This window comes from Echeneis naucrates, chromosome 19 (assembly GCF_900963305.1).
Source record: "Echeneis naucrates chromosome 19, fEcheNa1.1, whole genome shotgun sequence".
NCBI lineage: Eukaryota > Metazoa > Chordata > Actinopteri > Carangiformes > Echeneidae > Echeneis > Echeneis naucrates.
The window spans coordinates 5806330-5829973 of record NC_042529.1 but is presented as its reverse complement, the minus strand read 5'-3'; the positions used below and the strand labels follow the sequence as shown (position 1 = coordinate 5829973).

Sequence of the window (23644 nt, the reverse complement as noted above, 5' to 3'; positions counted from 1 at the left end):
AGCTCACCAGCGTCTGACTCCGGCCGGCCAATCAGAGGCCGGATCCCGACTTATGATCCTGCTGGACCAATGAGCGCAGCGCGCAGGGCACCTGTGCCAGCTTGCCAAGTCGCCGACATTTCCCAGACAGTGAACGCGACACTGGCGGAAATGGGAGCCGGTGTGGAAACGCCCGGTGCGTTCATGGACTCCCGGGGAAAGTGGGACAATGGAGGCAGGAGTCTGGAGACGTTTACGTGCGGCTGCTGGCGGAGTCTGTCTTCAGAATCTGGGCGTATTGTTTTGTTTGGCAGCCGATGAAGAGATAGCAAACATTTCACATTTCCTTTCTGTTACTAAAGACGAAGCGACATCTGCTGTCCAACATGGAAACTGCCTGCTTTATAAATGGAAAAGCATGAAAACGCTGAATTTTAACATGTTGTACCTACAATAAATAAAGCTCACCCTCCTTCAGTGAGTTCTGTTTTAGTTGATTTGAATCTTTTTTTTAGCATCAGTTCAACGTCAGGTTGTATATTGTATATAGTTTTGTTGTATATAGCTTTATCCACCAAGCTTCAATTTGTTTTTGTCGATCATGTATTTTGTATATTAAAGACTTTTTCGACTGTGTATCTGATTTATACAAAGTACAAGTGCGAAGATTTAAAACACTAAATACAAATGAATAAACAAATAAAAAACACCACAGATGCCTTATTGAAATGTAATAGATAGTTGTCAGTTTACAAAAACTTACAGTTCATATATTCATGATTTCTAATGAGTCAGCTTTTATAGAACAGCAGCTGATGGCTTACAAACTGTAAAGATGTGACCAGCGTTCATTTTGACTGTTGCTTCGTCTGGAGACATCCTGAAAGACGTGAGTGAAGTTTCTTCTGGCTTTTTAATAAGGCACAGATTTACCGTTTAGAAATGTAATAAGCCACAGCATTAATGATCAATGGCCTGTAAGCTGCAAAAGATCCACTAAAATAATAGAAAAAAATCATATTTAAAGGATGTTACCAAAATGTAATTACTGGATGAGCGCATTGTGTTGCAGAAATCAATCAAAGCTCCGGCACTTTGAAGAGGATTTTTATTCGAAAAAGATACAGAAATGAGTAAAGTAAGCAACATGGATTGTATAAATATCTGTGCAACCAAAATGAGCACACTGAGGCACTTCACTGCCTTCTGCTGCCATGATACACCAAACTATCCAGCTTTTATGTTCAGCTACAAACTTCAAAATGTTTTTTTATTTGACAGTTCGTTTAGGTTGTATGATCTAAACTAAAACATGTATGATTAAAAAAAAAAAAAAAAATGTCAGATACAAAAGGTTAAGATGTACAGTGGATAGAAGGGTAAGAGCATGTTGAAGAGGGAGCTGCGAGCATGTTAATTCAGTAGCAGTTCCAACATGAATTCATATTTGTTTCCGAGCCGCCATATGAACTCAGCAGTCATTGAAGGAGTTAACATGAATGAACATTCACATCAGTCCAACAGGAAAAAACCACTTACATTCAGCCATTCTCACAAGCTTTTAGGAAAAACCAGTGCTCTTAGAACTAGCTTAACAGAATGAAGGAAAAGAAACAGCAACTTGACGATCACTGTATCATTCTTCTGCAGTGCTTTGACCCAAAACCCCTCATGGCACAATGAACGGGACTCAGTCTACTACATCAGGTGAAGGAAACAATCTGTACTTTTCGTGTTACAGCTATTTTTTTTTTTAATGCATTGATGCTTGTGTGCAAATATACTCTGTAAAAAGAACATGATATGAGTCTGTTTTTGCCCCTCACACACTGATAGATAATTAGCGCAACTCGGTTTTTATTCTCATGACCCCACTTCCGCACCTTAGAGGAAGAGGCTAGCCCCGGATGAACCGCTGAAGTGAGAGAGAAAATGTGCACTGAGTGTAATGAGGAGTCTGAAAATGCGCCTACTTGTATCCAAACACCGCCTTGATTCAAATTTTGCACCACTTGCTTTGTATATTACATCAACTGTTGAATTTACACAGAATCACAACTTTCAGAATACATTCATCTTACTGTAAATTGACCAAAGCAACAAAACAATTCTCTACAAAAAAAAATCCACCTTGCTGAACAGATCAGCTGCGTTCCTCTGGGAAAAGAAGATGCATGGAGTGATGAAGATCACAATCTGCAATATTATTGGTAATTATTCTCATTATTAAAGCACATCATCAGGTCAAAAAGAAATAAATACATATATAACAAAATGATAACACTGAAGTCTGATTTGTGGGGCTCCTGGGGTTAGACGCCCAGCTTGTTGGCGATGGTCATAACCACTTTGAGGATCGGCATGAAGGCTGAGATCTCACTGAAGTTGCTGCTGCTCACCACCTGGGTGTGGACCTCCAGGCCGCGCTGGTAGTTCTGGCTCGCCACGCAGCGGCTGATCTCGTGGAGCCCATTCAGGATATTGTGAGAGAGCTAAGAACGAAAAATGTTAAACGTGATTCCTCCTGTTTAAATTCCTATCATGGATTCCTGAGTGTCAGTGAAGACATCTTCAAACTGTATTTTACTCAATGAAAGATTGAAATGATTAAATCAAAGTTATCAATATTTAACTGAAAGTTATTTCTGAATAAAGCGAAATTTCTAAAGAGCAACCAAACACCTGCTGGGCTGAATCAGACACGTGCTGATCTTGGCATTAACATATTTTACTAGATGATGGTTTTAACAGTGATCTCAGTAATAATCTGAACTGTCAGCCCACTGCTGTTTGAACTTCAGCACGTTTTTTTTTGTACCATGACAACAAGCTTTCTTTCATGAAAAGTTCCTTACCGACTGCTCCCTGAGCTTGTCATACAGGTATCCCAAACGTTTGCCCGCATCATCAAGTTTCCTTTTCGTTTGCTGAAATCGAGATTTCTTTGGTCAATTAAGGTTTCATAAAACTTCATACAAGCCGTCACAAATCAGAAAATTCTGGATGCTGCCACAGACTGTGGAACTTACAGGGTCTCCTGCTGCGAGCTGGCAGCGCTGCACCAGGCTGTCAAAGGTGGATTTAAGGACCATGTGCTCAGCAGGGATTTCTTTCTGCTCCACCCTCTCTGCTGGCAGCTGCTGGAGGAGCTGAGCAAAACAAGAACACATACACAAAGTGCCGAGATGGTTGCTGTGTGCTTTGCTGCTGAGAATTCAGACAATGGTCCCTTGTCACACACCAACCTGCACACTGGGCTCCTGTGGGGCTCCAGGGGGGACTTGGGCTGAGTCTTGTGGCTGAGGGGCCTCCATTGAGAATCCCATCACTGGGGCTGTGATTGGAGCTGGTGGAGTGTAGTTCTCAGGAACCTGTGCACAAACAACGTTGTGATTGCAACTACCTTGACTGAATTTTTGGGGTCATTTGCGAAAGGGTTAGGGTTAGAATTACAACATGCAACCATTTAACTTTTGTCCTCCCAGCTAATTTCTTTCAAAAAAAAAAAAACAAAACAAAACAAAAAAAACTGTATTTGCAAAGAAGGTGGTCCAGGAAAGTTCGACATAACTTGCTCACGACAGTAGTTGTAGACATACTATTCAAATGTAACATATTTTTAAGACAAAAGGTGCAAGATGTTAGATATCATTTTAATGGTGATTAATACCTTCTTCTTTCGAGGTCCACCGCGTACTGCTGGGGGGTCGTTCCAACCTTCTTGAAGTCCTGAGTAAGAAGGGGAGAGTGAGGATATCAGAGACAGACTAAAAGAATTTTTTCATGTGAGCACACTCAAAGCAGCCACTGCGGTATAATTTCCACAAGAGCCAATCTCTTTGTGCTTGGGTTAGTTTGGATGGCAAAATGCTTAGAGTGAGAAGATGACATTTTCTCTAGACTTCAAGTTAATGCAAAACCATCAAATACTGCAAAACGATCAGCCAGCAGCAACAATATCTCAGTGCTGAAGAATCATTAGCTTCTATAAGATATAACTTTGGAGCTCAAACACATATATATCAGCTGCCAATTGTAAAATATCAGAGTCAATTTGCATCCATGGCGTTAGTAGCTTTTAAAATTGTTCTTTTAATACATTGGTTTTTGATTGGCAAGTTCAAATGGAATTAGAAAAAAAAATTCTTGGGACATTTCTACTAGAAACTATTGTTTTTTTGCTCTTCAGTTCTACAATTTCCTGAAACTTACAGCAGCAGAAGCAAACACCACCAAACACACACTGAGTGCCCAGAAAAAGAAAAAAATAACAATTCTGTACAATGAAATAAAATCCAAGAGAAAGGCAGGTAGGTCGGTAACATAATGCTAGAATATTTCACTGAAGTGTACTCTATTATACAGGTCAGATGTTTCTTTCTTTTTTTTAAATGTCACTCAGTTTATGTTTCAATGCACTCATATTCCATATCCAACCCTAAACCTGTCACCTTGATAGTCAGAGTGGGAATTCAGCCAGGGGAAATATCCTGCAAGTCAAAAAGGAGTAAAGGGATGGAATTCACCATCAGCATCATCAGTAATGCTGTGTAGTTCTAATTACTTGGGTGAACACATTTAAAAAATCAAAGGGAATGAATGTAACTCATGACGCTGTGGTGACCAACATGGTGTGTACCTGTGGGAGGAGGAGCAACAGTGGCAGCCGGGAAAGGCTTTACAGCAGGAGCTCCAGGGCCACCCTGTGGATACCCTGAACCAAGAGGAGCAAAGGGGCTGGATGCCATCGGGGGTGCAGGCCCCTGGTTGTGGAGGCCCCCTGGGTACATGGGAACTGGGGCCCCAGGCTGGGAGCTGGGCGGCATGAGGCCTGAGGGTAAAGAGGTAGGCGGCATGAAGCCTGTTGGTGGAACCCCCGGGCTGGGCATGGGGGGCAGACCTCCGGGCGTGGATGATGAAGGCGGTAGTGGAGGTCCTGATAAGTTAGCAGCTGGCATGGAAGGACCTGGAGGAGGGAAGGTTGAGGGAGCGCCCATGGGCATAGGCTCTGGCTGGAACGGCTGATGAGGAAGGAAACCTAGAGGGAGGACATAGGTGAGTATCATTCCAATTACTAAAATCAGCCTGAAATAATGTTTTGTTTTTTTTTTTTGTTTTTTTTTTTGTTTTTTTTTCTTAAAGCAAACAGTCAAACCTGGAGCTGGAGCAGGATGTTGCGGGTATGAAGGCCTCATGGCAGGGCGGCTCGCACTGGGTGGCAGTACATGAGAAGAGGGTGGCAGACCAGGCCCAGTGTTGGCTGGTGCAGCTTGTGGTGTAAAAACCGATGGCATGGGAGGCTGTGGTGGTGCAGCCACCTGGGGAGCTGGAGAGGGCTGGTACTGTCCCTAAGAGTTTGAAAAAAATCATGGACACTGTGCGTGAAGAAAAGTTTCAACATCCATGATTACATATGGAAGATACAATATCATGTTTTAAATCACTAATAAAGTCATACCATAGTCTGCGCTTTAGGTGCAGGAATCTGAGGAGCAGGAGTGGGCTTGGCTGTCGACACATTGACTCTGTTAAAGGAGTTCTGAGGCTGCTGTCCAATGGGAGCCTCTCCCTGAGCATGAAACAGCCTGTCCCTCAGCATCGTGATCCCAGGCTGGGGACACAAAATGGCACAAACATACAAAGGTGCTTATGACAATCCAAATGAAGCTGAGTTACAAATCTTATAACTTATAGATTCACAATATGCCCATCACCTGGTTTGAGTTCTCGGGCAGGTAGGTCATTGCAGTGGACAGACTTCCCTCTGCAGCAAGTATGCCAGCGTAGCAGGTGAGCTTCTCAGCCAGGATGGTGCTCTGAACTGCAACCTCACTGTTGCGGAGACGTTCAATTGACTTACGTAGCATCATTACTTTCTCAACCAGGTCCTGCAAGATAAAGAGCAGACATTCTTTTAGTTCTTTGTACCTTTGGGCTAGAGAAATAGAAACATAAAAAAATCTATTTCACTCTAGTTTAATATTAAGCTTCTTCTAGATTTGCCTTCTGGTACAGGAGGTACAAAAGCAGTTAAGGCATAATTAGCTTGAATGCCACAAGCAAGACTAAACTTCCAAGATTATACCTCAAGACCAAGAGGGGAGGAGCAGTCTCTATGCAGGGCCCAGCACTCCACCAGTTTCTCAACGTTCCCAGAACAGATGTAACATAAACAGGCCTGCAGGCAGCGCTTCTCTGTCCCCTCATGCTCCAATCGACTACCGAGGGTATCTGTTTTACAAAAAAGGGAAAGTTAATGTGACATCAAAACAAATATGTACATGCTGGAATGCTGTTGATCTAGTTAAAAAAGCACTGCTGAAATTATACAGTACACATGGCAGTGAGGTGGGTCAAGGCATGATCAATGTCAGCAACCTACCGCACAGACGTGCAAAGTCCTCAGGGTGAGCGTAGGTCAGAAGAGCAGCCAGAGCCTCCTTCCAGTTTTCCAGCTCACAGCTTTGCACTATGTCTCTCCAGTTCTGGGTCACCACTGATGATATGAGCTAGGGCCCAGCACAAACTGAATTAACTCAACATACTAATTAGTTGTTACTTTTAGGTAAGAGCATCAACTTTAATATTACTTCTCTAACCATGGAAATGCTGTTCTTTTGCTTGGTTAGGTATTTTTGCTGAGTTTTCTTGAGCAGCTCCTCTCCCCCGCTGATAGACAGGAGGATGGCTTCAGCGTAACGACCGTCATTCAAACACAAGTCCACAGCTCCCTCAAAGTTACCAACCAGCAGCGCCTGGCTGATCAGTCCATCAGTATCTTCAAAAGAAATACAAGCTCATTAGCAGTCAACCCTGTCACATAAATTGGCGATGTGTGACCAATCATGGAGCTAATATGTGTGAGAGTCACATTATATGTATTTTAGGATTTTACCACATGATACAGGGATCTGGAAGTTGGAGTTCTCCTTTGGGGTCTGACTGAAGAAATCCGCTGGTGAAACAGAACCAGATGTTTTGGCATCACCTACTGCAGCTGCTTCATCAGACCTCTGGAAGCACAACAACTAATCACAATAAGAAGAAGCTGCAAAAAACAGCAATGAAATAAAGACTAGACAACGAACACTTTATGTGTGGACTTGCTGACCTCAGTGGAAAGTCGCTGCATCTTTTCTGCCAGATCTTTGGCATCCACACCATGTCCGTTGTGTTGAAAGCTCTTGCCCAGGCATTTTGAAATCTGAATCATCAGCATTTTTACAGATAAGACAGAGAATGATGATAATTCACAAACAAGTGTTATAAGACAGGTAATAGGTAATAGCAGGTAATAGCTGCAATAGTAATTAGAGAATAGCAGAATACCTTTATTTCCAATTCATCTTTACTGAAACCCAACAGGCGGAGGAATTTAATTCGGGCTTCATCCTCAAAATTAACCTGCAAACAGAGAAAGTGAAATAGTTCAGAGCAGCAAAGCATTAATTAACAGAGTTAATGTTTCAACATGAATATGCAGGAGCCCACCAGCAGGAACTTCCATATGTCCTGCTCAGCGTCAGACTTGGCGTTCTGAATCTTGGCCTGGCAGTAGCTGTTGAAGGAGCCTGACTGCAGCGCCGCCTGCAGCTCCCTGGAGCGCTGGAGGAATTCAGTCTCTGTGGTTACCTGGCTCAAAAACACTTGTCTGGGAACGGGCTGGGGGCTTTGCACTGGAGGGAGCTTGGGATTCTCAAAGGTTATCAGCTTTCCACCAAACTGAGAAATGAGGAGGATGAGGATAGGGGGACAATGAAACCTCACGCCAGGCATGAAACAAAGGATTCTTTTCCATTAACATAACTGCAAAGTATTTTAATGTGGCTCTTACAGCAAATGAAGCCCCCACTGGCCTGCGCACCCACTTGGGTGGCTTCTTCAGAGGGGGAACTATAGTATCCTGAACTGTTGGCTGAGGGACTTGCAAGGGAGGCAGCACCTGCCCTGTGCCAAAGGGATCCATTGAGTCAAATGAGGAGGAGATCTGTTAAAAAAAAAAAAAAAAATATATATATATATATATATAGATATATAGAGATATGTTGAGGGTGAAAATAAAGCACAAATTATGACGGAAGCTGAAAAAACAGAAAAGTCTTTGGTGATGTTTTTTTAGCTCCTTGTATGTAGATTGCTGCTGAACTGAGGATATTTGGAGTTCTGGTTTTTGATAAAAAAAAAAATTATGACATTAAAATACATTTAGTTACTGTCCCAAACCATACTTAAGGTGATTACTTCTCAAATTGTAGGGGTGATTTTTCAAGTTCAATGTAACTTGCCCTTATTAAGCCATTCACATTAGCACCATCTTGTGGACATAAAACAAAACTCACAGCACAAGACCTGAGGAAATAAATCACAAAAAAAAAAAAAAATCAAAACAAAACTGTCTCTACCTTATCAGCTGTGCTTTGCTGCTGAGCCTTCAAGCTCCCTCCCATCACAGAATAAACAGTAATCCTCCCATCAAATGAAGCAGTTGAAAGTAGGGCTGGATTCCTGGGACACCACTGGACATCAAAACACCATTGGTTCGTTGTTGGAAGCTCGTAAATGACCTAAAATGAAGAAGATGACACATTTGATGACAAAGTCACAATAACAAGGCATGCGATGTGAGCAATTAACGTCATATACCTCTCCAGTGTTTGGATTCCAGCAGAGGATCCGGTTGTCTTTAGCACTACTCAGTAGGAGCTCAGAGTCCGCCTGGCTCCAGGATATGGACAGAATTCCCCTGTAAGGAGAAACACCAGTAGGTACATACAGTATGTTCTACCAGATTAACAAAGAGCAGGAACGTAATACACAAGCTGTTAAAGCTTTACCTTGTGTGATTCTCAAGGACTTTAAGTGGTGATGTGGCAAAACGGAGGTCCCACATCTGGATGACTGGCAGTCGGTCATCTTCAGAGGCCAACACCAACTGAGTAGCCACATCTGGGTGCCAGAGCATTCCTGAACAGTGCATCTGAAATCACAGGTGAGATTGAAAGTGAGGTGAAATAAAAGGGATGTTCTATAGGACGCAAACACGAAATTTTTTTCTGCACTTAAAGGGATTTGAAGGAAAAGAAAAAAAAAAAAAAAAGCACTATTTGACAGAATGTAACATTGGACTTGACATATTTGCTGTTTTCAAGCCACCAACCCTGTTGCTGTGGTCACTGATCTTGATGATGGGCTCATTCTTTCGCAGGTCCCAAACAACTGCTTTCCCACTGGGGTTGGCTGAGGCTAAGATGTGCTGAACCTGCCTGTTCCACGACACGACACTGATGTCTTCAGCAGGCTGAAAGAAGAGACTGAAGCTGTTACTACTGTCAATGGAAAAAAATACAAAAAATCCCCTCTTTCCTTAGACAAACACAACCCCAACATTCAAATTATGATACACAATATGTGACATGCAAACACTGTGGATTCATTTGAATGAACCTTTCCAGCAATCTGCTAATACTGATGTAGAATGAAGGTGTTCACTAAAAGTTACATAGTCTTTGGGATATCAATTTAAAGCTTGGAATATTTTATAAATTGTCCATATGGCAGAGCATCATTAATGTAATCATTAGTGCAGTTACACGCAGAAAACATGAAAGGGAAACCACAAACAAAACTTTGACACTTTCATCTTCATTAGCAGACATAATACTACTAAAGAAAAGAAACAAAGCTGTCTGTTGGTGATTACGGTTTTTATGTACAGCAATAGAAAATGCATCAGTATGAAAACCTAAGAAGTCTACTTGTTTTCTGCAGCAGACATCTGTGCCTTCATGAAACCCATGATCTCCTGATCATTCCCATACCTGTGTCTTTGCTCCTGGTGTCATTGGACTGCTTAAATTATTTAGATCCCATATATATATCTCTGAATCGTTTGCTCCTGATGCAAGTAGATTATTCTGAGAGAAAGAGCAATGGAGAAGGATTAGTAATCTGTACCACAGCCTCAGAGAGAGAAGTCCGTCTGTATGTGACACAGACATTTACCTGAAAAGGGTTAAAATCAAGAGCTCGAACAGGTCCTGTGTGTTTGTCAGACTGTCCCACAACTGCCTCTGCTCCAGAACTCATTATTTCATGGGGGTTATATACAGTCAATGTGCCATTTTCACTGCCAGCAACCAGTCTCCCTCCAGCACCATCTGCTCCCATTCCAAAGTTGACCCATACGATACTGTGCAACCTATTACATATGAAAGGGATCATTAGTTATTTGCACAAAATCATTCTCAGCAGAAGCCGCTAAGTGGTTAAAACTGGCTTCATCATTTCTACTTGGAGACTTATTACTGAGGTAAAAATCCATATGTTCAGCTCTGTAACTACTGAGTGTTATTAGGAGAATAAATAGATTCAGGCTTGTATTAACATAATAGAGCTTCATATATTTGGTTAGTGCTAAACTTGAGACGGTGCAGTACGTTTCTGTCAGGCTGCAACAAACCGTTATTTTCATTACTGATTAATGAATATAGGTGACCTGTTTGAAGTTGGCAGTGATCCTTTTAGCTGCATGTCCAGAGACGGGTCAGAAAAATCCATCTCAAATATTTCCAGGGCAGCGGTGGTGTTGAAAGAGGCATCGAGCTGTTGCGCCGATGTTCCTAACGCCAGGTAGATGGGATGGTGTCCTGCAGGACTCCATGCCTGGTGGGCAGTCCTCTGGATCTCCTTCAGCCTCATATTCTAGTGATTGCAAGTTTTAATCCTGGACAGACGATTGGACTCCACTAAAATAAGATGTAAAACATTTGTTTGCACAAGAATTGCAAAGTCTTTCACTTATTCGTGAAATTCTAAGCGACAAATGCCCATTTTCTTATGTTTTCTTTATTCAGGCAACACTGCAGACAACCAGGCTCGTCTTAGATGCATTCAAATTTGCATTTATACTTGAACAAATTTGAGTAACTATTTAATGCAGTTTCCTTTAATTGAAAGAAATTGCCATGGAGCTGTTTTTTGACATTGACATCATCTTGTTTTCTCAAAAACAAAACACTCGTCACTCATCTGGTAGAGACTTAACAAGTCTCAGCAGTGACATTGGTATTTCTCTCTCACACAGCTAACACAAACCTGTGCTCACACCTCCCATTTTCCTACTTTTTACTTTACCTTGCTGTAACAGGGATCCACCCATGGTGCCGAATTACCTCCGACTATTTCCTGAAAATGTGGCTAATATTAACTCAACAAATGATTTGGCCATAGAACTATGGCCAGCCACAAACGTTGTTATGTCAGTGTTTTATCTTAACCATAATGTTAAGGATTTACTTGGGTTACCGCTTACATTATATATTTTGTTATTGCTCAGAAATGTAGAAATGCTTGTACCGTAAGCTAACAGTCACGGCTCCAATCACACACTTATTAGCTGCTCTTAACATCACACCGATCTGACTGCAGGCATTAAAAATCTCTCCAATGGCTTTAGAAGCAATTGGTAATGCAAGCCACTACTTGAGGCAAAAGTTGTAATTCTGCAAGCAGTTTAACGCTGCAGCTTTACCTGTGATTTAATCCCAGAGTATAAACGGAGCCGATAATGCTGCTAGCTAGCATGCTAATTGACAGCTTCCCCCTTCGTCAACAGATTTCAGCAGATATATTCTTCTCTTGTGCCAATTTAAACTTTCCAGGCAAGGAAAAGCGAATATTGGATTGAAAATGACTCACGTCAGCGGTTTATTGCAGCCTGGATGTCCGCATCCACAACAAGATCGGAAGCTACTTCAGCGCTAACAGATTAGCCACAGGCGGAGTCCGTCCAAAGTGCTTTGCCGTGTTGTCACTGCGCTACGGTGGCCCACACGGACCATACTCCCAACTAATGGCCTGAGTTAACCCCAACATAACCTCAACTGCTGTTGCAAAATTACTCTCAAAGGTCTATATTATTTTCCACAAAGAATAAATGAATAAAATAAGTCACACAAGATGTTAACTGTTAACATACGCGTTTATTCTTGACAGAGATATTTATGTACACAAGTAGGATCACAAGTCAAAGCATTAGATTTCATAATGTTTGACTTCCTCTGCTTCTTTTTCAGGATCTCCTCCTCTTTCCAAGTAGAGGTCGTTGTAGGGATACTGTTTTGCTGCCTGGAGAGATTAAGAGATTAATGGTTTAATTAAAAGAGAAATCAGTTTTTTGTTGTTTTGATTTTCAGACAGAACTTGAGCAGAAGTGTGGGATTGTATTTACAGAACGCTGAATATTTCAGTGACTGTCAACCCAACATGACAACTTAGTACTGTAATGATTTATCCTCAGGTGCAAACTTCAGAATGTTGATGACCAAAAATATATAAACTTGGATAAAATGGCAAGATTGTAATACCTTTAAAAATCATCCACTGTTGTTGTAGTAGTTACTATGATAATGGCAGAGCCAGCATGATAGGTTTAAGAGAGACACATTCTCCTTTTAGAAACAATTAGTAAAGGTCATTTCACATTTTTTGAAAACTAACTTGCAGTGTGCAGAGTAATTCTGGATCTTGATCTGTACTTACAACAGGTTGGTAGGATGGGAATTTCTCCCCAAGGTAGAACATAAGCAGCATGAAGCCGATGAAACCGAACAGCTGTTTGCACATTGTGGACCAGGACACAGGGCTGGGAGACGTATCCACACGGTTCCTGATGTACATGTCAAAATTCCAGTGCATCTAAATACAGATTGAGAAAACTTTATTATTTACAGTCATAGATAAACTTATACTGTTATAACTGATGTATAAACTGTGACTAAAGAGTTCAACAGTAAAAGACTGAATTCTGGAGCAATTAACAGTTTACTCTATCACTCCCCAGCAGAGGTTTGGCCTCTGATACAATAAGGGAGGATATAACATAGTAAAGTAAAGTTGTCTGCCTGACATTGGCATATAACATAAAATATTATTGTATAATCTCTTTTTCTGAAGAAATGCACACCTACATGTGTGTTGCTGGCAAGACTATGTGTCACTAAAGGCTATTGTTGACAAACTACAGAGAAAGTTCTAATTCCTATAATGCTCTCCAAGCCCATGTACACATCTCCTAACATAAACTACATTATGGGTCAATGCAAGGTCTGCGAATATGAACCTATGCAATAATATGATCCATATTCATGTTGGGGTTTAATTTATCCATCTCCCATTTAACAGTGATGTCGAAGTACTTTTGTTGTAAGTTAGCTCTATATGACAATTGTGTCTATATGACATGTGTATAAATAATTGTACATATTTCCTCTTTGCATGACGTTTATGTTTTTCTCTTCTTATAGCAGGACGTAAATTCTTTAGTTCATCAGTATCTTACCGGCTCACCCCAGTTCCTCCTCAGGTCAGGATGGTCCCACTGGTACCAGGGGTCCCTCTCATGCTGAGATCTATCTGGAAGCTTTGGATAGTCACCAAACCTACAAAAACACAAAAATACTACATTATTATGGATCCAATGACCTGTTTGTTGCATGACTCTTAGTATATACTGTAAGAGCATATGGCAAATATGAGCGGCACAACCCCCAGAAAATATATGTGAACGACTGTAATTGCCACACTTTTACAAAATAAAGCTCACCCCTCTCCATTGTCGGCATAAGGTTCATAGTCTTCAACCCTCATATTATACTTCTTTGCAGCAGCGGCTTTTTCCTCTGGGGTTTTCGGGTATGGACCAGGTAGACTATCATTTGACACACCGGATGCTGAACACCAACAAATGCAAATGCGAATTAACAAAGTCTAACTTGCAATGGTCAAATGCAACTGGAATGAAGGAACATTCATGTTATTCTGTCCGCCACCTCTCTCATTCAGAAAAGCCGCTGGGCTAGCACAGGCTAACTTTAGCATGTCAAGGTTACGTCCATCTCAGGATTTAAGTTTTCAATTTGGCCACACATCTCCATAGAAATTCATCACACAAGACATGAAAAAGCCAAGACACTACTGACCCGCTCTGCATCCCGACAGAAGGGCAGAAATGCCAGACCCTCTCCCCTTAGAGAGGGCTTGGGCCCACCGTCGGAAACCAACACCAGCCATGTTTACTGGCTGCTACTGTCTGACAGAGGAAGAAACACGCATGCGCAAACCTGGAAGTATGGGTCGTCAGAAGGCCCAATTTTATTCCCATTATGATTTTGCGCGTCACTTTATTTTGTATTAAGTAAATCCTAAAGAGAGTAAACTGATACTTGCTCAGAATTTTATATGTAACGGAGTAGATTTACATTCTGATATTGCTCCTTTCAAGGAAAGGATTTAAATACAATGCTGTGTTGATATCAGTAGTGATAACAAAAGCAACTGCAAATATTTTTGTTTTATGGTGTTTTATTTATTTTGAATAACAGAGCCATCACAAAAGAGGTAAGTGCGATGGTGACATGGAGGCTCCTCCAGTGGCTGAAGGGAACATTTCTCAGAGTGAATGCAATAAAGCTCAGAGTCCTGCTCCTTTCCCATCAGATCCAGCTCAGGTGCACTGGCGCATTTACTGAGGGATCGTCATTTTGCCACTGATGTTGCATGGAAAAAAGTCAATCAGAGAACTTCTGCAATGTCTATCTCCACTTTCTCAATGGGACATTGAAGTTCATACCTGTAGTGAAAAGCCAAAATTACAGTAATAACCAAACCTCTCTAAGACATTAAGTATGTGAGTATTCGGATAGGTCTTTGATCAATAACTTTACCTTTTGAAGGGCATACCATCTGCCGTAATGAGGAACTTCTCAAAATTCCATCGAATGTCATTGACTTTGATTGGTGACCAATAGAATTTCTTTATATCTCCAATAACGGGGTTCACGAATGGCAAAGATTCCTGTGACAAACCAAAAATCACAGTTGCAGCTTTTGCAGGCAAAAACAATGGCAAAAACATACTTGAGTAGAAATTTCATCCATCAATCGTCAGCAAGTAAAATATATTACCTTTAGAAAGGTGAAAAGAGGGTCTTCATTTATTCCATTCACCTCAACCTTGGCAAAGACAGGAAATTTCGGCATGAATCCACCGCCAGGTCTCACATACTTCAGAACATTGAGGGTTTCATGATTTACCTCTGAAAAAACAATAAAGATGTAATTAATCATCTGTTTTGGCTGCACAATATTATCATTTCTAAGTACTGAGGATGTTTCATTCCATAAGAAGCATTTTATTGTTGTTGGCTGAGATACAGATAGTTTTATTTACATTATGTACTGTAGCTATCTCCCCAAAGATCACAGCATAATTGAAAATCTATATTTGGTTGGTTGGGGGGTTAATGGTTAATGAACTGTTGTAATTTGAAAGCTTTGGTGTGCGTACCAGGTGACTGAAGACCAAACTGGTTGCAGGAGAAGCCTAAAACAGTAAAGCTGAGGTCACCAAACATTTCCATCAGTGCATTCAGTCGGTGGTACTGAGGGGAAAAGACACAGAATTCAATATCTGTAATAAAAATGACAGCACTACTTATGCGTTATAAGATTATGTGATCTGACTGCAATCAGTCAGTGCTCTTGCAGATTATTACCTCCTCTACTGTTGACCCTCAGAAGGTGGCAACGTTGACGACGAGGAGCACCTTCCCCCTGTAGTTACTGAGCAGAACCGGCTGTCCATCCAGGGTCTCGGCCGAGAAATCATACACTGATTTATTAGCCATGCTTGTACTCCAGCTTGTTTTGAGGGCTGTAGTCAGTCAAGAGTGAGTATTCACACAGCTATCCTGTTGGCTCATCTCATTCACTGAGACATAACCCATGGGTCAGCAACTGTTCAGCATGACTGACTTCATTGTTCTTCTGGGCAGAGGTGAGCTGGCAGGGTGGTCAATTGTTCAACACATGTATACCATGAAGAGTAGCTGTAAAAATGGCTGCAGCTGAATGGGACCAGGAAATTAAATGTTCAAAATAAGTATGTAGCCTTTGTGCAGCAGATCACCTATTGCTCCGCAGAAAAAAGGGTTAGACTACCAATAAATCTCAATAATGTTCCCCCTCTCTTTCAATCCACTGCAATCAAATGTTTTTTTGTTTGTTTGTCTGTTTTTTGTTTATTTTTTTTTTTGTTTTGTTTTGGGCTTGAACACATACTCCACTCTGCAACAACGCAACAGCACTGCCCTTTTTTGCTTTCTCCATGAAACTTCATGTTACTTTGTTAACCTGTAAAACCTGCAGTTCTATCAAAAGTATTTTCTCAATAAAGTTTGTTTTACAATGAAAAATCCTTATGAAACTCCAAGACAGGCAAGTTTTGTAGGCTGCATGATTATTATACACACAACAATTAATTATATAATAATGTATATATTGCGTTTAACATGATCAATGACTAAAACAATGGCCTGCTTATACCCGGAAAATTAGGACTGCTGCGTTCACTGTTCCTCCACTGTTCCAACATGCCCTACACATTGATCATCGGATCCATACGCTCACCTACACTACTGATACTGACTGCCACACCCCATTTGGTTATTTACTTCAATAAAATATCCGTTCCTTATAGCTGAATTTCATGTACATCTCCTCTTTTGTGGCGGCCCCCGAGTCGGTCGTAACACAATAAAGTCAAAAGTCAAATAGCGCACAATAAAACAAAGCAAATACAAAAATCAATAATTAAAACCCTTATTTATTTATTTATTTATTTTACCAAAGTGCGCATAACAGCCTGTATTACTACCACGAACTTAAAAATATATATAGTTTAAGTTTCGTTTTTTTTGTTCTTTAAATTACCTTAACATTTTATTGTTTGCTGATAATTTTGTGCCTATTTAGTGCCATCTCAATTGTACAGCATTTTTCTTTAACGGTTCATAACCACATTTGCCCTAAATATATATATATACAATCACATCAGATTTAATAGAAAAATTACGGTCGTTATTCTTTTTCCCATTTTTACAGACGGTCCCTGAAAGCAGCATTGGGTTTGGGCGACACCTCAAACGTCTGCAAGATGCTAAAGGAAGATACGCTGCTTTTGCGTTTATATGAAGAAAAACACACACTGAAAAACTCGGTATAATATATCCGACTCATGATGGGCGAAGAAGCTAATATACGAACGTAAGTGTCCTTTGCAAATGTAGTTTTTCGTTGAAAAAAACACAGGACTTTGTGGCCCGGCGTGGTTAGCTTCTCAGCTAGCAGCGGCAGCAATAACGTCCAAGTTAGTGAGAAATGCGGCTGCTAGCTGTCACACAGAAAACTTTAACATTTATGCTGCTAATGACGTGCAACTGCAGAGCTCTCGCTTTTTTTTTTTTAGGTCTAATCTTTACACGCGTTGTCGCATGTAGTGTCAAAGTTCAGCTGTAAACACGGAGCTGTGGCTCTCTCCAGCAGATGCCATCTTTTGGACCTGCCCTGGGAAGATGTGCTGGTGCCGCACATCTTATGCTATCTGCCTCTGCAGCACCTGGTGAGCCTGCAGAGGGTGAGCAAGCAGTTTCACAACCTCATCCAGGTCTACCTGGCCAACTGTAGGACTTTCGGCCTGTCCCCGGTAAGTGCTGTTAACCAAACCCTTTTTTTTTTTTTTTTTTTTTTTGTTTTGAAAGGCTCGCTTAAAAAAAAAAAAATCTTGACAAAGAGTGATAGAAAATTGACTGGGAAAATAAATCCACATTTATCTATTGATGACAGCTATTACTCAAATTCTTCGTAAAATCAAATATTATTCAATTTGACCTTTACCAAGATAACTATCAGAAAATAGATGGCTACATCGTTTCTTTTCCAATAATGAACTCCTAACTGCAACATGTAGGTAGCACAAATAATGAGAATTTAAAGCTATAATAGAATAACTCATCTAAAAGAGTGCTGCATGCCCAGTCCACTACAGCATCAGTCGCACAGTGTCTTTGACAGCTGGAAACCTCATGCTAGAAAAGCTTTCAACTAATGATACTGTCTTCAGTATGCAAGCAGAAATATTGAAGCCCCAAGTAAATTAGTTTTCATTTAAATTTTCAAGACCTTTTATGTTCCCTTTATCAAATATTTAACTGCAGACGCCGAGAGAGACGATAGTTTCAGTATTAGAGGAAGTGTTCTATCTACTATTTGTTTTACAGATTGGGCTTTGTGTTCCCAAGGAAGCATTTTGCTCCATGTTAAAAGACAACAAAGTTCTCCAGAGCTTGTCACTTCAGAACTGCTCAGACTGGGTGACAGACAAGGAGCTGTTGCCAGTTTTTGGGCAGAACCAGCATCTGCAGAGAGTAGACATGAGCGGGTGTGTTTGGCTCACCCGCCACTCCCTGGTGGCCGTGTCCTTGAGCTGCACGCACCTCCAGCACCTTGGCCTGGCTCACTGCGAATGGGTGGACAGCCTGTCGCTGCGCAGCCTGGCTGACCACTGTGGGGGGCTGCAGTCGATCGACCTCACCGCCTGCCGCCAGCTCAAGGACGACGCCATCTGCTACCTGGCCAAAAAGTGTTTGAAGTTGAGGTCTCTATCTTTGGCAGTTAATGCCAATGTCACTGACGAGTCTGTAGAGGAGGTGGCCAAGAACTGCAGGGGCCTGGAGCAGCTGGACCTGACAGGCTGCCTGAGGGTCAGGAACCAGTCCATCAGGTAAATGTTTACAAGTATAATCCAACTAGCTTTGCGCACACATATCAACATCTACCACCTCACTTGTGCGCCCGTCCGTAATATCCTCTGCATGATGTGCTTACAGGACTCTTGCAGAGTACTGTCCAAAGCTGCAGTCCCTGAAGGTAAATCACTGCCACAATGTAACAGAGTCAAGTCTCGATCCTCTTCGGAAGCGAAATGTTGTTATAGACGTTGAACCACCCTTGCAGCGGGCTCTCGTACTTCTTCAGGATGTGCTGGGGTTTGCTCCCTTCATCAATCTCCAGATTTAACCAAAGGGCCATCTATCTGCCCAGCACAGGTACATAATATCAGCAGTATATCTACTGTGCAAGCTTATGACATGTTTACATCCAAAACACTGTCAGAACACCCAAACAGGGCCCGAACTCAATGACAGTGAATTTATCACTAGTTTGCTTTGGAGGGCAGCAGTTGATCAGTTGTCGTCAACATTTCCCTTTCTTTGCAATAGGCGTCTTCATCACTGTCACATGAGTCACTTTGAATGTGACAAGATGGTCCACAAAGATGTGGATGTGTTGTATTCACATTTGTAAAAGCTAAACAATGTGGACCAAAAAAACCTCACTGGAAAGTGATCAAAGATATTTAAGATGGAACTGAAAGCATTGCCACATTTTAATGATTTAAGAAAGCCATGTACTTTTTAAGAATTGCTGCCTCGTATCCAAAAGATGTCAATGCACTTTTTTTCAATCAGTCTGTGTTGTCATATTGTGGATTGACAGAAAAGCAATTCTAACTAAAGTACAGTGAATTGTTTTGTTGATACCTTATATGTATGATATTGTAAAAAGCCGTGGTCTTATGTTTCATTTAGAAACATTAAACATGTTTGAGTTTAATTAAACATTTCATTTGCATCTGTGTGCCAGCTTGAATGATCAATTCCCCTCCAATGATTTTCTCACTTAGCACTTGTATAGTCAAAGCATTGATTTTATTTGTCCAGGTCTTTGTTAAAACTGCTCTTTCAGAAACATCTAACAAACCTCATTGTCTACACTTTTTAAGTTTCTTCATAAAAATTGTTGACTGCAACAGTTGTGAAACTTGAACTCTGTTTGTGGCTTTGAAGCCACTGGTGTAACTGGGAATGTATATTTTTTTGGGATGGGTGAAGCAACCCTTAAATCTACATTGTTAATAAATATATAGTTGCAAAGCCACACATGCTTTCTTGTGTTTTCTCTAAATTCCTTTTATCTGTTGAAATGAATTTTGTAAAAAAAAAAAAAAAAAAAGTACCCATGTTGAAAAGCTGTTTTCTCCACTCACATCAGTAACATGTTGAAAATGCATTAAGCAACAATCTTTAAAGACATAATATAAAAACTACCAGGATATTTCTACAGGCCTAACTGGCCTCAAAGCACTTTACCAGTGGTGTGATGTAGGTTGGTGCCTAAAACTGACACAAGGTGGCAGCAATGAGTCAGGATAGTTGTGTCTTCAGTCTGCTATTTGAGCAACTATATTCTGCTTCTAATCAACATCACATTCAGGACCCATAGTGAGAGTCTGCAATATTACAATGCCAGGATCCAGTGTGAGGAGTGTGTGAGGAGGCCAAGAACGTTTTTTGTCAACAGGTGTTGAAAATAAACATCATTCTTAATATTCTTGTTGCCATCTGATGCAGTGAATGCACAGTAAGAATGCACATGTCCCCTTGGTGGAAGAGCTAGGTGTTGAAAAATATTCCCTCTCACAGTTTCCTCTGGTGGTCTGATGGGCAGACTATATTGTAACTTGTCTCTGTGACAACACAACAGGTCTATTTTCCACTTGATGGCATGGTTTACCCCATCTGCTGCATGCTGTCCATAAGCTGAATTTGCACCAACTGAGAGTTGCCTTTGGAGAGCTTCAGGGATCGACCGGCTTCCTTCTGTTGGCTGTGCTGATCATCGTATCGTACCAGTTTGCCTCAGAAGAGACCTGTCCGTACTATAACGGAGTAAATCATGAAATTTTGATCCACGAGGGAACTCGAGTTTACATGTCCTATGACATGTAACCAAACTAAGCAAGATGCTTGTTATGTGTTAAAATTAAAATAAACAAAAATGAAATAATGAAGCTGGTTGGCTTTATGATTTTTCTTTAAAATCTGAATAGATAACACCTCCTTGTCCCTGTAACAGAGAAGGCAGGCGCATTAATAACAATTAACTGTAACTTCTCAGTCTTACCTTCAACCATAATAATGAACATGAGAGCATCTTGATTGTTCAGTGTCCCGTCCTTGTTGCTGTTCAGCAGTCAGTGGGTTAAATGTTTCAGGCTACATTCATCATGTAAGACTTCAATTAGCATTGATCTGCAGGGGGGGAAAGAAACATAGCTGTGTTTTTATATACCAACAGCAATTTCTGTTCCAGTGATTGAGTGTATGGGGGGAGATTTCTCAAACACAGCCAGCCTCACATATTTTGTCTCCCTGTCAATAATATGGCACTTGTCTAAATTATTGATCAATAGCAACTGATCATTTTATACCAAGGCACAAGAACATAGTGGCTTCATTTTATTCCAAATGCAGTTTTAGCCCCTGGCAGAGTGTAATATACTAGACTTATTAAAGCAACAAATAGATTTAAATTTTATCTCCGGCATCCTTCAAAGTCCTCCGACATGTTCACTGTGATCCTGAAAAATAGCTGATATAGGCCTTTTTCTTATTTTGACTTTGTTATGGTAGCATATCCACACACCTATAACACTAAAACTCGGTCTTTCCTCTTCAAGTATTAGCATTTACTAAAAAACATGCTCAGTTTTTATTTGTTGCCTAAAACTGAGCCTGAGCAGTACAAAGCGTCCAGTCATACAAAAGACTTGAAGGTGAATTAAACTTAAGGCAACCTGCAAATAATGTTGTGTTTTTGTCTGGAAAACCAAGAGAAAAAAGGAAATATGTCGGAACAACTTTTATGGAACATTAATCAAGTGAATAATAATCCAAGAATTATCAAAAAAAAAAAAAAAAAAAACCAACCCTCCTGTGATTGATATGAATGCAGAGTTTTATATCCACCTTCAATGTAAATATAAGTAAATAAAATCTGATTCAGGTCAAGAAAGTAAACCAAAAATTGGTTACGGCAGCTTTTCTGCTCCCTGTTAATTAAATAAGTTCTTAAAAGGTGAAGAAAAAAATACTGGAACTACTCAGATGGGCCCAAAACTGTCAGAGATTTTGTTCATTTTCATATTTTTAATTAACTTTTTCTCCTCCATCTTCCATCAGTGAATGAGTCTTTCCTTCATTTATTTGATGTAGTTTATCTCCCCCAACCATTCATATACAACCCTATTGGATCCTGGGACTTAAGGATCCATCTTTTGGCCACCAGAGAAGCATAACTAATGACAACATTAAAGTGGCTTTGTGAGTGTGGCCATCAAAATGTCGATTAACCAAGCAGGAAATAATGTTGGATTTCAAAATCAGCATGAATAAACATGTATATGTAGAATGTAGGGAGCTCATTTCAGAAAGAAATAAAAGTGTTGATGTTCTTGTGTGAGATAGTGATGAAAAACCAGATCTTGAATGTTCATATGTGAGTCACGGGTGTGAGGCCTTTACTAAAAACACCATCAGATGAGATTCAGGCTAAGCGCAGTTGTGTTTTCAGCCTCGAAGTGGAATGAGTGACGGTGCCACACAAGATGTCTTCAACTTCCCGCCTAATTGAAGTGAAATTTCAAGCTTTCCAAAGCCTCACAACTGTCAGATTCATCAGCATCTTCCTAATTACTGTGCTCCTAACCCCGGCTGGACAGGAAACACACGGTCAGCTAACTCCGACCCCGCTGCTGCCATTGAGTCCACACGCTCACTTTATCTCTTCATTAAGACTCTTTTTTGTCATTTGCTCTGAATGAATAGAGCACCAAAGCCAGCATGACTCAACTGTTTACTGCCTGGGTGAAGAATGTGTCAGCCCAGGTCATCTGGACGATCCCTACACTTTACTCCAGTGTCACCAACAGCAACACTTTGCAGTGTTTTTAATAATAAATCGTTAAGGCTGAAGTTGTACATTTAACAATTCTAAAATTGTTCTCAAAGCATAATTTTGAACATAGAACATTTGAAATAGAGAAATATCAAAATGACAAGATGAATTAAAACACCATCTTGTCCCATAATTATCAGGTGGCAGTTGATCGTGATAAAATCATGAGAACATTTATTGGTTATATGAAAAATATCAAACTAAATGGCAGCATATATCAATTTGTAGTTTTTTGGAACAGCATAAGTTATTTATCAAGCAAATATGGCAAATTAAGTGGTTTTAGCTGCTCAGATCCACAGAGCTGCCAGATTTCTTAGTTAAAAATCATCATGTTTTTGACTGTGGGTCTGACAAAACAAACAATCTAAAGATTTTACCCTCAGCGCCAGTACCTTATTGATTTAATAAAACACATACTAATTAACAAATGCAGATAAGATCAATAATAATTTGTTGCAAACCTAATACTTTTATAAATGCCAGTGCAAAAGTTACTACACTGACAACTCTACATTCCTGTTTTATTGTTAGATTCATGATGAATAATATAAAAAAGTGATTGTGATCGAACAAACGATATTGCCTACAACTTGACTGCACACAGTTACGATGGCGTTTCTGAGGTGTTTTGCTAAAGGTTACTAAACTAATGTAATGTAGCCTCTACCCACGAGCCTCAAACTGAGATGAGGGTGACATCACTTGGAGCCATATTTGATGAAGAATATTTAAGGACTTCCTGATCAGTTAATTGCTGCAAAAACCAAACCATTCACTACAATCCATTTCATGGGCTTTACAGCATTAGTCCCATTCCAGAGATGGCGCTGCTCATGACAGTCCCCCTCTCTGATGCCTTCTGCCACACAGACTTGAGTCCCTGCCCAACTCTGAGCACCCAGAGGCCAAGTTTTTTTTTGTAGCTATGCTCAATTTGCCTGCAATATAAACACACTGATTTACCTAA

General features: G+C 40.6%; 4 protein-coding genes across 5 annotated transcripts; 1 reads left to right on the top strand and 3 right to left on the bottom strand.

The window, feature by feature from the left end:
• Positions 1-2291: 2291 nt before the first annotated feature.
• On the bottom strand, positions 2292-10677 carry sec31b (SEC31 homolog B, COPII coat complex component). Its single transcript, XM_029527360.1, has 24 exons — positions 10475-10677; positions 9982-10177; positions 9798-9893; positions 9137-9277; positions 8814-8956; positions 8623-8722; positions 8382-8543; positions 7814-7966; positions 7471-7701; positions 7309-7383; positions 7091-7183; positions 6875-6992; positions 6579-6757; positions 6362-6488; positions 6065-6210; positions 5694-5867; positions 5438-5590; positions 5135-5327; positions 4619-5017; positions 3650-3708; positions 3225-3350; positions 3009-3128; positions 2835-2906; positions 2292-2471 (listed from the first exon to the last, which is right to left on the bottom strand). The coding sequence occupies exons 1-24, from the start codon at positions 10675-10677 to the stop codon at positions 2292-2294; spliced, it is 3639 nt and encodes a 1212-aa protein (XP_029383220.1).
• A 1273-nt stretch (positions 10678-11950) lies between these two features.
• Positions 11951-14077, bottom strand: ndufb8 (NADH:ubiquinone oxidoreductase subunit B8). Its single transcript, XM_029527866.1, has 5 exons — positions 13959-14077; positions 13583-13709; positions 13319-13418; positions 12520-12675; positions 11951-12105 (listed from the first exon to the last, which is right to left on the bottom strand). Exons 1-5 carry the CDS (start codon positions 14047-14049, stop codon positions 12013-12015), a joined length of 567 nt encoding a protein of 188 aa, XP_029383726.1. The 5' UTR covers positions 14050-14077; the 3' UTR covers positions 11951-12012.
• Positions 14078-14550: 473 nt separating this feature from the next.
• Positions 14551-15665, bottom strand: LOC115060439 (glutathione peroxidase 1). Its single transcript, XM_075353387.1, has 5 exons — positions 15534-15665; positions 15326-15419; positions 14944-15074; positions 14703-14833; positions 14551-14608 (listed from the first exon to the last, which is right to left on the bottom strand). The coding sequence occupies exons 1-5, from the start codon at positions 15663-15665 to the stop codon at positions 14551-14553; spliced, it is 546 nt and encodes a 181-aa protein (XP_075209502.1).
• Positions 15666-16940: 1275 nt separating this feature from the next.
• On the top strand, positions 16941-19254 carry fbxl15 (F-box and leucine-rich repeat protein 15). 2 transcript variants are annotated; one of them, XM_029527922.1, is made up of 4 exons: positions 16941-17082; positions 17362-17521; positions 18096-18598; positions 18705-19254. In XM_029527922.1, exons 1-4 carry the CDS (start codon positions 17054-17056, stop codon positions 18892-18894), a joined length of 882 nt encoding a protein of 293 aa, XP_029383782.1. In that variant the 5' UTR covers positions 16941-17053; the 3' UTR covers positions 18895-19254. The 2 variants fall into 2 exon arrangements, with proteins under 2 accessions (XP_029383782.1, XP_029383781.1); XM_029527921.1 differs by having other exon boundaries at positions 16950-17082; positions 17359-17521.
• The last annotated feature ends 4390 nt before the right edge of the window (positions 19255-23644 follow it).

Bases quoted from the DNA above. Each gene is read 5' to 3' on its own strand.
- sec31b (XM_029527360.1), bottom strand. From the start codon at position 10,677: ATGAGGCTGAAGGAGATCCAGAGGACTGCCCACCAGGCATGGAGTCCT. The intron at 6,758-6,874 runs GTAAAATCCTAA...TTTCTTTTGAAG, and splicing joins CCAGATCCCTGTATCATGTG to ATACTGATGGACTGATCAGC. The intron at 6,211-6,361 runs GTAGGTTGCTGA...TTTGTAAAACAG, and splicing joins GGACTTTGCACGTCTGTGCG to ATACCCTCGGTAGTCGATTG.
- ndufb8 (XM_029527866.1), bottom strand. From the start codon at position 14,049: ATGGCTGGTGTTGGTTTCCGACGGTGGGCCCAAGCCCTCTCTAAGGGG. The intron at 13,710-13,958 runs GTCAGTAGTGTC...GTTGGTGTTCAG, and splicing joins TCTGTCGGGATGCAGAGCGG to CATCCGGTGTGTCAAATGAT. The intron at 12,676-13,318 runs GTAAGATACTGA...ATCTGTATTTAG, and splicing joins GGAGGAACTGGGGTGAGCCG to ATGCACTGGAATTTTGACAT.
- fbxl15 (XM_029527921.1), top strand. From the start codon at position 17,054: ATGATGGGCGAAGAAGCTAATATACGAAC. The intron at 17,083-17,358 runs GTAAGTGTCCTT...GGCTCTCTCCAG, and splicing joins GAAGAAGCTAATATACGAAC to CAGATGCCATCTTTTGGACC. The intron at 18,599-18,704 runs GTAAATGTTTAC...ATGTGCTTACAG, and splicing joins GTCAGGAACCAGTCCATCAG to GACTCTTGCAGAGTACTGTC.